We start from the raw sequence: 19078 nt of genomic DNA, 5'->3' as shown, positions 1-19078 counted from the left end.
TATTTTCTGTCGCTTCTGCAGCAGGTTCTGTTTAACTTTCGAAACGATAGTCCTGTAAATTTACTCACGTTATGCCGATTCTAATTGCTCATTATTAGCTTCCTTAACGTTTGTGGGTTTTATTATTACTAGCCGCTTAACGCCAACCACCTAAAGTAGTTATTGTGAAAAAGGGAAAGTATGTGTAATGATTTTAATGAATCCAGCTAATGTAATTTCACGGTTCTAGCTAGTAATTAATAATAACTGAAATGAATATGTTTTTATTTCTTTTGAATCGTTTAGTTTTGTTAATGAATAAATAACAGGAATAAATTTGAAAGAACAATTAAATACCTTACGCTTCCCCAAATGATAACAAACTAATGCTTGGAAGATAAATACATTTTATATTGATCAGTAGCAACAAATTTCCTCTCAGTTGCTGAGTTCTTTTATTAAACATGAAAGACAAATATCTTACGTTTTGCCGAGAGGCAATACATTTCTTTTATATTGCTGAGTTTTCTGATTAAATTTGAAATATAAATATCTAACGCTTTGCCGCGTGTCATCGCAAAACTATTATGTCGTTGATTTTTAATAAAAACTTTTTAAATTCGCACAAAATAACATGTAAGTAAAAAACAAACTCATAATTCAAAATTCAACCTTCGAGGTGTGCATGTTCGGTCGAGGATTATGTATGTTCAACATTTGGTGGCTTTATATGTCGCGTTTTCTCCACAATGCAAAGAACATACGTTCATACATACAAATAAATTCTTCATTATTTTAAATTTTTTAAAACTAATTCTAAACTTTATTTAGTTCGGGTGGAGTTTTATAACGGTTTTTAACCTACTTCCTAATATGCATCGAGTTAAAATTTTGTACACACACTCTTTGTCGATTATAATGCAATGTGATTAAACGATTTTTTTTTTTTTTTTTTTTTTTTTTCTTTCCAAAATTCGGTTTAGGTTTTTTTCTTTTTTTTTTTTTTTAATTTAATGTTTAAACGGTTTTTCTCGTTTATGTTCTTTAACGTACTTAGCATATCAGAACTTTACTTTTTGTACCGTATAATAGAGCGTAAGAAAATTGTTCAATGAAACTTTTATTAAACTGTATCTTAATATCTGAATTGTTGGCGAATTTTTTAAAGTACTGGATTTTTTAGCCTGTATGACGTTAATGATTTTAAAATTATATCTGATATGAAATTTTGAATTTTTCACAGGTTATGAAACAAACATTTTGCTCTCTTTTAAATCAAATATTGCTTTCTTTATTTCATAATTTCCATATAATTTATTGCTTGTTTTTTTAATAATGATTAAAAATTTCATCATTGATAAGGTGAAAAACAAAAAATAAAATGCAGTTAAAGTAGTTTTTATATAGTAGTAAGCTATGATTTAAAATGGACATAATGAGATACATTCCGATGACATCAGAGATCATGTGACTTATGCGTAACTAATGTAAACAAACAATGCAGATGACCTCAAAGATCACATGACTTATGTATAACTAACGTAAACAGCAAGGTTATTCTTCCTCTTCTTCTCTTGCGGAATGTATCTCATTAATGCACTAAAAGGAGAAAAATAATTTTATTATGTAGTTTAATGGTGATAAAAGATTAAATAATTATATTTACTGAATTCGTCTAGAATTCTATGCCTCGAATAATGAAAGCGTTGGCCGACTAAATATCAAAGACGACTAAATATCTATGAAATTTTTGTATTGTCAAATGTACTTGTATAAACCTTTGTCTTTTTGAATTTATATTCAATTTATAATGGGCTCCCCAAACTTTTATTATTCGCGGTATAAAACTGTTGATGAATTCTGTAAATAAAATTATTTATTATTTAATTTGTTATGCTTCTTAAACTGTATGATAAATTATTTTTTCTTCCTTTAGTGCACCGTTTTAAATAAAAGCTTATTTCTAAAAATAAAAAAAAAAAAAATTGTATTTTATTTAATAACATAGAGAAGAGATATAGCTTTTCACCCATCAGAATCTTGAAACCTTTTAGATATATTTTCTGCTTGCCTGTTACATTGTTAGATATTTTGTTTCAGCTTTAAAAATGCATTTAGAATTGTGTCTCGATCTACAGCAATATAGTTCAGGTGCTTTAAACTGTATAATCCTTTCTACACGTCTTCCTCTCTTACTGTTACTTCGAGGCTAACGCTTTTAGGGGGCGCATGGAATCGGTAGTTTGACATAATAGGCAATTTGTAGTTTGTTCGAAAGGCAGTTCGTTTCGCTTTTGGAAAACTTTTCTTTTCTTAAGAGAAAGAAAATGTTTTTTGAGCTCTTGTGAACACGTTCGTTTTGAGTTGCGTGCTTGTTAGAGCTTAAATTGTAAAAATAGAAAATAATAATCAAATAAATAAATAATAAAATATTTTGAAGAATTTTGGACGTTTAGTAATCCTTATCACTAACCAGAAGTTTATTTTAATAGATTTTTTTTTGATTTTCTATAACCATTTATTGTTAACTCTTTTGTTAGAATCTTTCAGGGGTAGTACTGGCGTTAGTACAGTCCTTCAAAAAATACATTAGATCAAAAGAATAATTATAACCAAATGTTCATAATAGGTATGTGCTTAGAAAAGCCTAACTGTATCGGAACTTTTGGATAACATCTTGAACTTACAAAGATTAATTAATGAACAGAATAAAAACAAATAGAAAGAAAGAAGAAATTTTCAGCTTTCCTATGTTGAGGAAACACTATCACAAAATTTTTTTACCTAAAAATACAGCAAAACCCCGATTATCCGAAGTAATTCTGCTGTAATATTAAAGTCATTATTGAAACAAAACAGTGCGGCGAAAGGAGATCACTTAATCTAATACATTCCTTTATTACTCTGCATAGGTTGCAGGAACAGTAAAAATATTAATATTATAAATTATTCAAAGCATTCCTTATGATATTATGGGCAGCAAACTCAGCTAGCAGTTAAAGATCTCAGGTTCGATTTTCGTTAGTGCTCAGTTAATTTTTCAAAATTTCGTACTTTAAAAATCCTAACGACACATAAAAATTAAAGGTAATGAAATATCCATGAAGTTGGTCTATCAAAATAATTCATCTCCTTTGAGAAACAAGAATTAATACTTATTGTAAACAAATAATTGCATAGCAGTCTGGTGGCATATTGCAGTTTTAGCTTCTGCAAACAAATTACTGAACTGGAATCCAGGGACATATTATACTTCCACTGTAAGCATATTGTTTAATAGCAATCCAATGATCTATTGTGCCGTTGGTAAAACCGTGGTAAAAGAATTGAAATAGCGCTTTGAGATGCTGTTTTGGCCCAGATATTAGGTAGCTTCTGATATATAAGTTGCGACAATTTAATTTCCGGTATGTACCTTTAAAAAAGTGTATTTGTGAAACTGTATACTAGTGGATACTGTCGCCTTTAAAGAATTCCCGTTATTCAGCGAATTAGAAGTTCTCTCCCATTCCGAAAGCAATTGCCGAAACTCATTTTCCAGAGACTGCTTCCAGTACTTTTCTTGGATTTTGTTGATATCCAATATATTCGGAAGTCCTGATCATTTCAATACAGCTCTCAGTTTTGGAATTAGTCTGAAGTAGCCTAAAAATAAATCAGGTAAAGAGGCTTTCCCTTTTTTATCCACAAATGTGATTTTGTGTGAGTGAAGCATAAATTTCGTAGAAATCTTTCTCTTCTATTAAAACTATCTATTAAATCATCTATTAAAAGTCTTCTTTTAAAATTAAACTAAATATTCGATAAGATACGTAGGTGACAATAATTTTTTCCATATTTTCTAGAAAAACAAAACTCTCAGTTCTTTGCTCAAACTGTCTACACTCTGTTTTTGTGTCGAAAATTCGTTCGGATGGCTTCTGCATTGAAGGAAAGTGTGCATTATTCGATAAATACAAAATGGATGCATCAAAATCGACATCTACCAGAAATACAGTTTATCCAAATCTATAGATGGCATCATACGAAAACAATCGAAACTCTGTTAATTTCTTTTTATGGAAAATTTTGGATATCAAGGAAAGGTTGAGAAAGGTGGGACATAGAGATGTTGAAGAAGCTAAATAGTTCTATGGTCTAAGAAGCCGTAAACTGCCAATATTGAAACAAGTGCTTCAGATAAAGATCAATGAATTTGCCTAACAGTTTCCAGAGATTTAAGACGAATGAAAAACACATTTTATAACAGTGCGTAGTAATAAATGCAATTAAACTTTAATATGATTTTTTTAAAATTAGTTGGTTTTATTATTATTATTATTATTATTATTATTATTATTATTATTATTATTATTATTATTTCATCATTCCGATATAGCAAACCAAACATCCGATACCTTGAAATTCATTATAGTGGGGTTCGACTGTATGCGTGTGTGATTGAGCTTTAGAAGCTTAATGTTATGCAGTGATTTTGTAACAAACTTTCCCAATAAAAACTTATGTATTAAATAAAGTGTTCTTAAGCAACATTTTTGAATATTTATGCTGAATTTTGTTCTTGCAGGTCAAAACTGTGAGATCAATCAATGGGAAGATCGATGTGGAGATGGCGCACACTCTGTCTGCAAAGGTGATTCTCAGTGTGCTAACTTAAATGATGGTGGCTTCAGCTGTGATAACTGCTCCCAGGCATCCTGGAGCAGTCGTTTGTGCGAGTTGAGGTCTCGCAGCTTCTCTAGGGGCTCTTTCCTCACTTTTCCATCCCTCAGACAACGGCACAGGCTTCATATCAAACTCAGGTTTGTGAGCATATTAAACACACCGTTAGATACCTATTCACTAGAAATACATCATATGTGGTAAATTTCTGTTTCTTGTTTTAAGTATTTATTCCAGACGCACACTTTCAGCCACTAAGGTTCTTAAAGTAAGACAGAAAACCATCTCATAATCTTGGCTGGTAGGATTTTGTATAAATAGAATATCATTTTTCATGGTTCTTATGCAATGATAATCCCAACTGCTTTTATAAGTAAGAAGTTTAAGTATCATTCAGTGCAAAGATATGTTTAATAAATGCTTTCAATAGACCAGCTACAAATTTATCAACAAATACTTTGTCATTCCGGGCAAAATGAATAAACACTAAAACGAAACACTTTCGTTCTGTAATTGTTCCATAAATTTGCTTTCAAGGGTTTTGAATTATGTTTGTATCAGCCATAAAAAAATAACCTAACTCAGTAAATTTGTTCTCAAATATGCCTTCGTGTTTTGCGCTCAAAACTACAGAAGTTTTTATTTTTATTTATTTAGTTGTTAAAGCAGGTTATTGGTTAAAACACGATGGTCAAAATTAACACTTGGAAGAAAGGAACAAGGAAAAAGCATCATGGCAGAAAATGAAGTGGGACAAAAAACTTCCGGTTTGAAACATAATCGTACAAAATATCATGGTTAACAGATAATGCTTACAAATCATCATACATGATAACATCGCAGACATACGGTTTTTGACTTGAGAAAAAAAAATGAGTTAATTTTTGCTTAATATTTTTTTGCATGTAATATTTTGTATGTGATATAAGTAATATTTTTATCTCTTTATTTATCTTTTTTACATTAATTAAGAAAGTTTTACTGAAAAAAGGAGCATTGATAGTTAAAGCATTATAAATCTGGAAATTAATAAAAATTAATTTCCAGATAAATATATTAATTCCAGGTATATCAGTTAATAGAAATATCTTAATGGTATATTTTTTTCATGAAAATTTATCAATACATCTTTATGAAAGACAAGCTTAAATAACACAGTTGTCGAATTATGTTGTTAGCTTCATTTACACTAGCAAGGTTAGAATGAACAGTAAGAGTATTATTCTAACCTCCTTGTCAAACAAGGTCTAAGGTCAGTTGACAAAAGTAAACTTATGCCTCTGTGAATAAAGCTTCAGCTAACTTGCTTCGCTGGGATCAGTAGGTTCTTATGCTATATTGGCATTAAGTTAAACAGTACAACATTTAAGCAAAATCCATATATCATCTACTGTGATGTAGTAAGGTCTAGTTGCTTACCAATGGTGTTCTTATAAGAACTGAGACTGTTAAACCACCATATGATCACCCTTTGCACGTAACGAAAAACATATATAGTGGTCTCACATCCTCTGGCGCTAGTCCTGCTTATGGCTAAAATCTTGAACCAAGTACAAGACATATCGATGATTTATTCAGACTTTGAGTGAGCATATGAAATTAGAGGAGCTGGGAAAATCATAAATGTCAGGTTGTTGGACCAATATTTGCTGTTAATGCATACCATGCTGAAAGACTGTAGCACTCGCCAAGTGGTGGAATAAAAATAAATGAAGTACAGTTCACTATTATCATGAGTTTTACTTCAAGGAGTTCAGTTGTCAGAAGTCTTTAGATGGAGAAAAGGCATTGGTGCCATGCTAAAAGCAAGCATGGAAATATAGCTCTAAAGAATACTTAAATCTGAACTCTGGATTTAGCTTTCATGAGCTGTCAAAAGCTCATTTTGTGTACTTTTCCTATCACTTCATGAAATTTTGATAGAGCTTATAGATGTATTCTTCACATAACAAATGTTTTGTTATGTTTTCTAAATGTTCTAATTCATCATCTATCATTTAGATAGTATTTAGACTTCTCTTTTAACAACAGCAACCACAAGGTGTATGTGAGAAGTAAATGTGAACGTGGCTATAATGATGATGCCAACTTAACATTTAAGAAAAGGGGATGGTAAAGGAATCTATATATGTATTTAAAACTATATTGGATGTTCACACCCTTAATCATAGCTTATCTCGAATGTCCACTGTACTTTCAAAAACTGTGTATTCTGTCTTTTGAACAAAACAGTAATAAAATGACTGTTAACATTCCAGGTTTGCTACACGAGAAAAAAATGCACTCATTCTGTATAATGGCCGTTATAACGACAAGCATGATTTTATTGCCATGGAAATCATTGACAGTCAACTAGTGGTTTCCTTCTCTTTGGGTGCCAATGTGTCACAAGTCTCTGCTAGCATACCAGGAGGCCTCAGTGATGGCCAATGGCATGAAGCGGAACTTACCTACCTGAACAGAGTAAGATTTTACTTAATTTTATTATTATTTATTAGCAATAATGCTCATTTTTAAGAAAAATACAGTGGACTATAGAATAGAGTATTTTTTTAAACCGTGATATATATATATTCTTTTTTTTTTTTTTTTTTTTTTTTACTTTGCACAGAAACAGTTGTCCAGAGTTAATTACACTGAAGGTGGTTACATATTTTTAATACAATTTTGGGACCATTTAATTAATGTTTAAATTGTAAAGTGCATATTTTAAATGTTTGATCTGATAGCCTTTATTCTGGATTGTAAGTCTGCATCATGATTTCCATGATAGAACGGCTTTTCTTAAAATTTCCACAGGCACTAATTCTATTCCTCCACCAGTACTTTCCAGAATTTATCCATTGTTGTGGATTTTGTGGTTAGCAAGAGCTGTTTTCAAGAGACTGGATGCACAATAGTCCATAGATAAAATATCAGGAGACTTTGCTTCATTCATGAATACATTGAAAAAGGTATATTCAGTACAAAGTCCACAATCCGGACGTCCATTATTCGAAATGATCTATAATCTGGACCTCAAAGCCAAAAACTGGTTCCATATATTTAATTGTATAATTTCTGCATGCCATCTTACCAGATTTAAATTGATGATCTATAATTTGGAAAAATCCCTAATCCGGAATCACTGAAGTCCAGATGAGTCCGGATTACGGACTTTGTACTGTATATGATACCTGTATCAGTCTTTGTTTTTTCAAGGAACACACTAGTACTTTTTTGAAGTATGGCCTGTTGCTTCATCTTGATAAAGTTTTACTCTTTGAAACTCATTGAAATAAAAAATTTTCTTATAGTAGTACATTGAGTTGATTTGAACTGTTCTCCTTCCACTCTTCTTATTTTTGAAGTATTCTTTTTGAAATTCACTTCAGCTTGTTTATTGCACATCCTTGTGATTAAGAAAGCTTGAAAGTATTGGTGAAATTTTCCATCTATGATATTATCAGTATAAAATGAAATGAAAAATTGTAAGCCTATTTTAAAAACAGCTATATGTTTAAAAGCTAATGATTGCTTCTGTAATAAATTTTTCCAGACCTATATTGATTCCCATTTAGTAAAATGTATATGTTTTAGTAAAAGTGGTTAATCCAGAAATTATGCATAATCACCAATCATCTTGAAGTCTTTGATAAATCTCTTTCATAAATTGTGAACTAAGCATATTTATCACTGACTGAACATACTCACTAGCACCTAGTGATAAGTATAATGAATAATTTTTAATTAATAAAATTTATCAGATATTATGCATAGTTTTTGTAAAATTAAGAAATTCTGACAACCTTATCAAATTTATTTTAATTTGGAATTACTAAGTAAGCTTACCAGTATTTTCTGTTTGTGATATGATTGTTTCTCTTTTGAACATCAAACAGTAAAATGGAGTTAGTTGTATGTAACAGCTATATGTTTTTCAGTGGGTTATCTTTAAATAACATGATACTGTATTCTTTTCAGACTGCAACACTTAGTGTTGACCATTGTGATATTGGAGTTGCTGTAAAATATGGAGATGAACTGGGCTACAAGTGTGCCAGTGCCGTTACTCATGTCTTGGAACCAAGGTATGTATAAATTAAATGGATTAATTTTATTAAATATCTTCAATGATAGGAAGCTAATACAGTGGATCCTCACTATCATGAACCCAGCTTATAATGAATCCTAAGATGCAACGAACGAACCTTGTGGTCTCATCCAGTTTCCTATGATTTTAATGCTAATTTAATGCAAACCTCTAAGAGTATGAAAATCAGATATAATGATGTGTATGGATATCTTTGATTGCTTATATTTTGAATTATTTTTCGTATCGTTTCCAGAATTTTTGAAAGTTTTAATAAGAAAACTACTAACATTTAAAACTACCCACTTTAAGATGCACTTAATCAACATTCCATGTTCTATTCATAAACGAAAACACCTTTATTCTATTTTCCTTTTATCTTTATTCCTACTTTTTTCTGTGTTTTAAAGGTTATGTGAAATTGTTATGTCAACCAACTCTAGGAAATTAATGGTACAGTAAACATATTGGAACACCATATATATATATATGTGTGTGTGTGTGTGTATGTGTGCGTGTGTGTGTGTGTGTGAGATCAAAGAACTAAAAAAGATGATCCCTATTGAGCTACAAGACAGAACTTTGTACTTTTCTTTTATAGCAACTGCATAGCCTTGGTGTGAATTAATGGCAACTGTGATGCAATTCTGTGTTCTTGGCAGGAATTGCAGGACTGTGCTCATTTTTTATCATATTCAGCCATTCATATACACATGACTTATGCTTCATCCATTCATGAAATTTTTGTTCATAAAAATGCTTACTCTTTTCAGTCTGCCATTGATGGAAGAAGGTATAATAGCTTTTTCCCAAGAGAAGCCTATTTTGCTTTTCAAAAGAATTTGTACAACTGGTTATAAGATTCGTTTATACATTGAAGAAGAGACTATTTGTAGTTGCTACTTCAGAAATTGTAAAATAAAGAAAGATCTTTGCATAGGCAATTGGTTAAACATATCGAGAACATCATTTCCCACTGTGTTGCAATTCACATGTTGTTGCTAAGAACTAAGCTCACTTCAGTACAATCACTTCAGTAAGCTAAGAACTCACTTCAGTACAATGTTAAGACAAGCAGTCTAGCAAAGGACATATGGCAGTTGTTGACTAGAACAACTACGTGAGGAAAGTGTGCTCTAATATTATGATAAAACTTTCAACTACAAAAGTAGAAGAACCTGATAAGATTGTCAAAATTGATGAATCCCTTGTTGTAAAATGGAAGAACCATGCAGGTGGAATTCTTCCACAACAGTAGATTTTAGGCAGCTTAGCTGCAAAGACAACATGTGCTTCTTAGTTCAAATGCACAGTAGAAGTGCAAGAACCACAATGGAAGAAATTCACGAACACATGAGAGAGATTTCAACAATATACACAGACTGCTGGAAAGGCTGAACCAAGAAACTAGAGGAATCAGATTATAGCCAATTTTATGGTTAATCATTGATGTATCTTTGTTGATCAAATGATTAGAGATCATACCCGGAATATCAAGCAATCATGGGGTCTACCAAGTGGCAGAACAAAAATCACAGAGGTATGATCCACCGTCACCTAGAATAATACCTAGCTTAATTTCCTGTTTTGCCAATGCTTCGGTCACAATAGTGGGTTCGATGTATTATTACTAGTGATTTTTGAATTGTGGTCACCAGAAATTATCTGTCAAAAATGAATATTTGTGTGTGTTTATAAGCTTATTCTATTCACTGATTTTTTTCTTCCTTTACATATCATTCTTATTTTGTTTAATTAAATGCTTTTAATCCCATTTATGTATAATTAATAAAAATTTCATTTGCCATTGCAGTATGAAATTAGTACTATTAAATTATTCTATCATTGTACTTATTATATTACTTTATTATATATACTAGCAGCTATGCTGCCAGCCTTCATCTTGCTTTTAAATGTACCTTAGAAAAATGCCTGAAGGGAGTACCAAACGTTAAATTTAAAAACTGCACAGAATTTTACTCTGCAGAACAACTTCATCAAAAAAAAAAAAAAATATTATACATAACAAAATTATGATGAAATAAGCATTATCCCTTAATACAAATATTAATTATCATAATAAATAAATTAACCAACTTCCCATTGCCTTCTCTCAAGAAACGTCCAGTATCCAAGACAAACATCAAATTTAAAAACTGCACAGAATTATCGCCCTCATTTTTCCAAGTGGCAACAGTACTGATTTTCAACAGTCAGCAGTCCAGTACACAATTGAATTAAAAACTGTTGCCAAAACCACATTTCTAAAAGAATGAAACTATTCAAAATGATGCGATAAAATCGAAAAGATAAAATTTAAAAAAAAAGCTGATTCGAATTTTGAAAAACTCTCTTCGTGTAATATTTACCACCTTATTAAAGATTTTCTGCATGACAGATCTGCATTGCTCTCCCTTGGCCACATTTCTTCCTCCCGCATTTTGGAAAGAGGTTGCCCTCAAGGCTCGGTTTCCGGACCTTTATTGTGGAATTTAATTATGAATGATCTACTCAATAGACTCTCACATTGTCCGAGTTGTAAAACAATTGCTTTTGCTGATGATCTACTAATTTGCTTTCAAGAGAAGTGTCCCATTACTCTCTTTAATACGGCTCAAAACACCCTTACTATTATTTCCAATTGGTCCAGAGAACAGAAATTGGAATTCAATCCTAATAAATCTAAAATTATGATAATTAAAAGAAAGCATGTCAGCTATACAAACCAACAACTGTACTTGGATAATACTTTACTCGAAACGGTGAATGAAATTAAATATTTAGGTGTTATTCTTGATCATAAGTTTTGTTGGAAAAATCATATTATGTATTTATCCAATAAGTGTGAAAATATACTTAGAGGACTTAATCGTGTCTCTTGCAATACTTTTGGTTTAAAAGTTAATGTTATTGATATGATTTATAAGCAGGGTATTGTCCCCTTTATTTGCTATGCTTCTAGAGTGTGGGGAACAGCTTTGGAAAAGAAGATTAATTCCTGTATACTTCGCAGAATTCAAAGAAGAATTTTACTAAGAGTTGTGCGTGGCTAGAGAACAATTAGCTATGAAGCCTGTTTCGCAATTTCAGGATTTCCTCCGATTGACCTTCATGTTTTGAATGACAAAAAGTTTAAAGATACCTTCAGCAAATTTATGTTCGATGCCAAGGTGTTGTTTGAAGATCTTCCTCATCCTGCCAATCGTTTGCCAATTCAAACTATCATTTATGACAATTCTGTTGATGATAATTTCCCTGTTGTGTGTTATACAGATGGCAGTAAAATTAATAATCGAGTTGGATTAGCTTATGTCGTTTTCCATAATGGTTCTGAACTGGAATACAAACTCTTTAGAATTCCCAATGAATGCAGTGTTTTCCAAGCCGAATTACTGTGCATTAGTGAGTCAATTAAGTGGATATCTAACAACTGTTCGCTAAGTGCTAAATTTCTTATTCGCACTGATTCTCTTTCATCCTTATTTTCTCTTAGGAATATCTTCTCATATAATAAATTAATTGTGACTTCCCATGCTCTTCTTAAAGACCTTAATAATAAAGGTGTTGATGTTATCTTTTCTCATGTACGTGGCCACACTGGCAATCTAGGAAATGAACGGGCTGATTGGTTGGCAAAACAAGCTACACATCTTCAAGTAATTACTCCAATGATACTTCCTAAGTCATTTTACAAGAACAAAAGTAGGGATGATACAATACTCGAGTGGAATGAACTATACAGGAATTCTACTACTGCCTCTTTGACTAAACTATATTTTCCTTCCATTCCTCACAGACTGAATAATAAACACTTTTTCTGCAATTTTGAAGTTACTCAATTTCTAACTGGACATGGTAAATTCAATTCATATCTGAAGAGATTTAGATTATCTAGTACAGACTTGTGTCCATGCAGTTTTGGGGGAGTGCAAAATGTCGAACATTTGCTCAAAGTTCAAGGAAGGACGAAAGGAACTCATTTCTAAGTTAAACTCTGTGAATATTTCATTTCCTCCCCCTCTTCATGTTTTTGTTCAACATAAAATGGCTTTCTCTTTTTTCTGTAAATTTATCTCTTACGTATCATCTGTGAATTTGTAAGTTTATTTTATTTTGTGTTGTGTTGTATTTTTTTTTTTTTTTTTTTTACTTACCTCTGTAAGCCTTGTGTAATACTATGTGGTGCACAAAGATTTAAAATTTTCAATAAAAAAAAAAAAAAAAAGGTGCACTGGCTCTTGTCTTGATGCACCTATATACCAAATTTTGTAGCCCTGAGTCTATTAGCTTACCTGCAGCACAAATGAAAGACACACAGACTCTTTCTTTTATTATATGTAGATATATATATATATATATATATATATACAGTCAAAAGTCGTTAATTCGGACACCCATAATTCGGAATGATCTATAATCCGGACCTCAAAACTAAAAACTTTCTGCGCATGCGCCGCGTTGACACATGCGCACAGGCGTTTACGCGTGCGCGTAAGACCTTTTACGACTGCGCATATGAGTGCGCGCAAGTGCAGAATACGTTTTCGCGTGAGTGTTTTATGTATAATGGACGTATAAGCTAAAATTATCTAATTATCTATTTCAGTTAATGTTAATGATTGCAATGTTCCTTAATTTTCGAATTGGATCCGGCTTATTATTTTTTGCAGACTGTAAGAGCAATTTTATAAAAGTAAGCTCAAACTTTCGATTATATCAAATAGAATTTCCAATATATATTTGTTAATATGTAAAGGATCTAAAGCGAAAGTATGTTTTGAAATCCGAAATCTGTGTATCAATTTCACGCTGCTCGGCGGGGGGAATGCGCCGCGAGCGCATAATGAATTGGAAGTTGATCTGCAGCACTATCCTTATCTTCAGCCAGATGTTTTATTTTATTTGGCTTATAATTCCTTACCAAATGTAGTATTTCATCTCGATATGCTGATTTAAAACAAGTTCCTCGTCATTATAATTCGCTTCCGATAGCGAAGAAAAGTGACAGAGGTTATTGAAAACGAAAAAATTTCGATTGACAAATTAGTCGGTGTTCTTGACACAGCAATTATAGGACTTGAACAGCGGAACTTTCGGAACGGTAACTGAACAAGAAATTATGTCTGTTTAATAGAATTAAAGAGAAAGTATTATCACATGAAACGAAGCAAAACTTAAACAACTTACATTGAAAGAAATGTTTAATAAAGTAAACAAATAAATATTAAGCTTTTTCTTTTTGCAAATTTTGATACCCTTTAGATCATAATTGTTCTTTATTTCATAAATTACGGTTTCATATTTTTAATTTTATAATTTCTGCATGCCATCTTACCAGATTTAAACTGATGATCAATAATCCGGAAAAATCGATAATCCGGAATCACCGATGTCCCGACGAGTCCGGATTAAAGACTTTTGACTGTATACTGATCATATTATTATTATTGCATGGAAATTAGCTGGGACAGAGTGGGTAAATAACATGCCAGAAACTTAGCAAGGGTATGGGACGCTATGAAAGAAAAATACCCAGAATTCTACTCAAAGTTGATGCTATGATGGAGTTTTAAAATATTCACTCTTTAGAGAAAGAGGAAATGGTGGCTCATGTGAACTTGTGATTTTACAATTGATTCTTCTTTTAAAAGATATTGCATGGAATTCTTAATTATTTCTTCTTTTAACTTAATTGATTAACTTAATTTAATTGATTCTTCTTTTAAAAGATTTTGATTCTTATTGTTTTATCTAAGTATAAACGTTTTCTAACCTTGGTTCAGCAAAGAGTTGTTTTGTATTCTTCAAGTTATATGCAAGACATAAGATATTGCCTCAGAGAGGTTATTTAGTCTTTGTGTTATAGCCATACATATCTTAAATAAAATGATTGTGTTCTCACTGGACATAAATAAGACATGTAGGTAACAAAATTATCTTCCTTGGACATATTTTCCACTCACAGAATATGCTCATATTATTGTCACAGAATATGTAAAACTCTTACATACACTATGACCAAATTCTCAATACTTTGCTTCTGTGTCAGGAATTTGTCTGCATGGCAAGCTGTAATTGTAAAGTTCCTGCTTTGAACATAAGGTGAATATTCTTAAAAAATACAAAATGGATGCAACTAAATCAATGTCTGCCATAGATGTACATGGTGTTCTTATTAATCTTTATTTTATGTCTGTTATGCAGCTAACTGCCTTTGCTTTGAGAATACTCGCTGAAAGATACTCATGACAGAAGCAGGAGATAATTGATATACTTTCTTATAATTTATTAATTTGAACAGAGTAAAATAAGATAAAAAAATCCTATCATTTTTAGCAAATTTTGTTTTCCTATTTTGCTAATTCAAAATACTACTATGGAACATTTTATCTTCTACCACTGTAAAATTATTATTAAAAATGTGTGGCACTTTTTTAGTCTTTGTCCATAGTAATAGTATTATTAAAAATGTATGCTTTGTACATTTACAATACTATTATAGTTTCTGTACATTCATCCTATTAATTACAGCATTTTACATCTCTTAGTACATTTTTATATCTTTTTATATATTGGATATGATCAAACATCTCAGTTCTATTTTGTAATATACTTTTCTTATGCTGATATGAATTTAATTTTTTGCTCTTCCTTTCTAGGTGTGCAGATTTGATGCAGACATGCTATCGGTTTTTAGATCTAACCGGACCATTACAAATTGGAGGGCTTCCAGCCTTGCCATCTGCTTTCCAAATCAGCAACAAAGATTTTGTTGGTTGTATTATGGACTTGTACATTGATCATCAAATGGTTGACCTCAACACGTATGTATTTGTTTCTTCTTTGTTTTGTATCTATTATTCCATTCTATTTTAAATGCAGTACGCACAGATTATTATGCAGTACGCACAGAAATGCTGTAGAGCTATGTTTTTACTAGATATTCAATTCAGTTTTTATTTCTTTACAATTGCTGCTCCTTTTTGTTTTAATTGAAATATGACATTAAAATGCACTATTTTGTAAGCATTTCAGAAGTCCAATGTAATGATGATATAAAATGTCTTCCAAAAGCTTAATTCTGTGACAACATCCAGCAATTCTATGGGCTTGCCACCATATGTATAGTTTTAAAAATATGAAGTATAAAAAGTAAAGCAGGAGTAAAATAGCTTTCTTCAAATATTAATTTTCATGAAATCTGTCCTAAACTTTACAAATATTTTTGCAATTTGTGTATGCATGTAAATAGTATTTAAGTAAAAAAAAAGGCCTTTTTAATGCCGGTAATATATTTATGAATATCTAGATTTGTAGCAGACAATGGAACATTGGTTGGTTGTCCTGAGAAAAAAGGTTTCTGCCATTCTCAACCCTGTCAAAATGGTGGTACATGTCAAGAAGGCTGGGGCTCTTTTGTTTGCCAGTGTCCAGTTGGTTTTGGAGACAAAGATTGCAGTACCAGTAAGTAGTAAAAATTATTTATTAGTTATTTAAATAAATAATTATTTTAATCATTATATAATTATATCATTATAATGCATATAGATTAAGTATGTATCTATATGCATTATAATTATATTGTATATGTATTTTAATTATATTTCAGTCATAATTAATTAAAATCATCATGTCTGCATATAATTAACATTAAATTTTAACAATTAGTGTAGTTGAGCTGTGAATTCCTTGCCAGGTAACAAGTAATGGTGTGATCAAAAGTTGAAATAATGTTTTCAAAATGGTGCTTATGTAGTATTTTGTGCACCATGGAAACTGCTGCCAGGTAGTCCAGGTAGTGCTTTCAGTTCATAAGTGTGATGTGAAAACATCCTTATCTGCACTTTCATATGGTGTAACCCCAACTGATTGTCAATAAGCCTTCTTTTATTTTTATGGTGAAGAATATTAACTGTTATTACTCTGTTTTCGTATATCTTGAAAACATAGAAGTTCTAAGGTTGTGGAATCGCATTTCTGACCACGCTCCCATTCATTTACAGCTGGTTCCACAAAACAATAATAAATTAAAATAATTTACCTGATAGAAGTTTGCACTCATGGCATTCTAAATAGAGTTTTGGGTAAAATTAGAAGGCCTCACAAAATAAGAAAAATCAATGAAATCCTTTTTTGCAGAGTACAAACATAAAGCAAATAGAATACTTCTGCACTAGTGGTTATTTGGTGGATTATATAGACACTAACAAATGTTTTATTGTAAGAATTTCAAAAAGGACAACTTTGAGCCAACTTTCGCTGTCAATGAGATAATATGTAAGTTTTCTAAAATATTCTAAAACATAATCAGATAATTATATTTTCCTTAGTAAATTTGCTCTTTTGTGCTTGAATTTTAAATGTAGAATTTATTTTGGTGCAAATATTAAATAATCATGCTTTAATGAAAGTCAACTAAAAATGAGTCTGTAAATAATTTTGCATAAACGAGCTGAATGATATTTTGATGACATCTTGCAGCCATTTGCGTTACCCTTCATGGCATGCCATCCTGGATCCATTTTCCAACAGAATAATATTAGATTCCATATGGCTGACATAGCTCTGGACTGTCTCCAAGCTGTTGATACTTTTGTTTTGCAAGCAAGGGCACCAAATTAACCACCAGACCAGTAAGGGCCAGTCGAATATGTATGGAATATGGTAGGCCATGAGTTTCGAGCTCTTCAAAATGCTGCAGATCTCAAGCAATAATTGAGGAATGCATGGGAAAATATATTGCAGGATGAGATTTGGAATTTTTATCACCTCTTACCTCAACGTTTGCAAGCATGCATCACAGCTTGTGGGGGGGGGATTTCGCCAATTTCTGATTTGAACATTCAGTGTGCAGTTGTTAGCCACTGATGAGTTTTGAATTTTTAATCATTTAATTGCAAGCTTTGTGCATAGTTAGTTTCAATAAAAACAGTCACTTTCTTTTGGTGATTCCCCCCCCCAAAGAGTGTATATCAGCATCCAGATTATTTAATTATATTCAAACTATTATGTAATTTCAATTCTACTTTTTATAATTTTTATGTTGCACACAAAATAAATTATATGTATAAATTTTAATTTCAAGTTTTAATTGAATGGAAATATATGATGGGAATGAATTGAAAGTTTGGCTAAGATACTTAATGTGAGTTTAATGAAGAATAGCTTTGTAACTTCAGTAGTTATTTTCTACAAGATTTATTTTTTAGCCTCTTAACCTTTTTCCTCCCTTTTGTGAAATTGAAAGTACATTTTTATTTTTGGCTGTTTTTCAAGTGCATATTTAAGCTATGAATTATTTTCATTAAATGTAACATGCTGTCACTATCAAAATTATTTGTTTATAATTGAGATTACTAAGCCTGAAGCTTTGCTTATATCAGATTTTGCATATTTTCATATTTATGCTCAGATTTGTGGAAGCAGCTTGCCAGAGGTATGAATGTTTCTGTTATTTCTCTTGCATTTTATTTTTATATTTTATTTGGAAAGTATAGAAGACTTCAAGTGGTCTATAAGAAACATATTTTTTAGATGTGGAACCAGTTCGTCATTTCTTCGGAGATGGTTTTCTGACATTCACACCTCATTCTCGTCCGATTCAACAAGAATGGCCTGTTAGTTTATCTTTCAGAACACGCCAGAAAGATGGTCTTTTATTAAGGGCTCAGCTGGGGCAAACTAGTTATGTTTCTCTAGAGGTAAATATGTTTTAACAATAATATGCATTAATATCTGTATTTCTCATCTTTTGCAAATAAACACCACTTTTCCTAGGGCTAAAAAATGTCAATTGTGGTAAACTCAACAAACCTAATTATAGAATTTTATATTTAATTATAAAAATTCCCGGGCTGGGCAAGGTCAACTCAACTTTTCATCCCTTGACTTCCATCACTTGGGTGGATAAAATGAGTGCCAAGTTCTCTTGGAGACTAAACACGGGGGGGGGGGGGGGGGCTTGCAACTCAAGCTGGCCACTTGTTCAGCGCATATGCTTATGCACCCCGGCGCCCCTGGTCAAGAAAACAGATTTCGGGCACTGCAGGCCTTGGGCCATTAGGGCTGTTACGCCACTGAGTTTTAATTTAATTATATAAATAGGTTTATTAAATTATATTTGGTTTAACCTAGTTATATAATTATACTGGATATAAATTATTTTATTTTAGTTACAAACCTAAGTATTTTCAACAGAGAACAGAAAATCAAGTAGATATATTTCTCTGTAAACTGCAAAACATGCCAAAAATTTTATAAATTAATTTAATGAAATTTGCTATTTCTGACATTCAGTTGATGCTTTTTATTCTAAGCAAATGAGAAGTACTATTAGTTGAGGTTAGATTTTAAAGGCTTGTATTT

At 31.5% G+C, this 19078-nt stretch overlaps 1 protein-coding gene across 2 annotated transcripts in view; it reads left to right on the top strand.

Annotated features, from left to right (window-relative positions):
• stan (Protocadherin-like wing polarity protein stan) overlaps positions 1-19078 on the top strand; it is a 602571-nt gene that overhangs the window by 487570 nt on the left and 95923 nt on the right. The window contains exons 6-12 of one of the 2 annotated variants that reach the window (XM_085824085.1): positions 4547-4781; positions 6900-7104; positions 8605-8711; positions 15373-15537; positions 16023-16177; positions 18126-18149; positions 18248-18414. In XM_085824085.1, coding sequence (XP_085680211.1) covers positions 4547-4781; positions 6900-7104; positions 8605-8711; positions 15373-15537; positions 16023-16177; positions 18126-18149; positions 18248-18414 — 1058 coding nt within the window. The remainder of the gene's footprint in view (positions 1-4546; positions 4782-6899; positions 7105-8604; positions 8712-15372; positions 15538-16022; positions 16178-18125; positions 18150-18247; positions 18415-19078) is intronic. The other variant, XM_085824086.1, reaches the window with a different exon arrangement.

This window comes from Stegodyphus dumicola, chromosome 9, assembly GCF_044657685.1.
Source record: "Stegodyphus dumicola isolate Sdum_Otavi_A_Nest chromosome 9, ASM4465768v1".
Lineage (NCBI taxonomy): Eukaryota > Metazoa > Arthropoda > Arachnida > Araneae > Eresidae > Stegodyphus > Stegodyphus dumicola.
The sequence above is the reverse complement of the archived record's forward strand: the minus strand, read 5'-3'. Positions and strand labels throughout refer to the sequence as shown.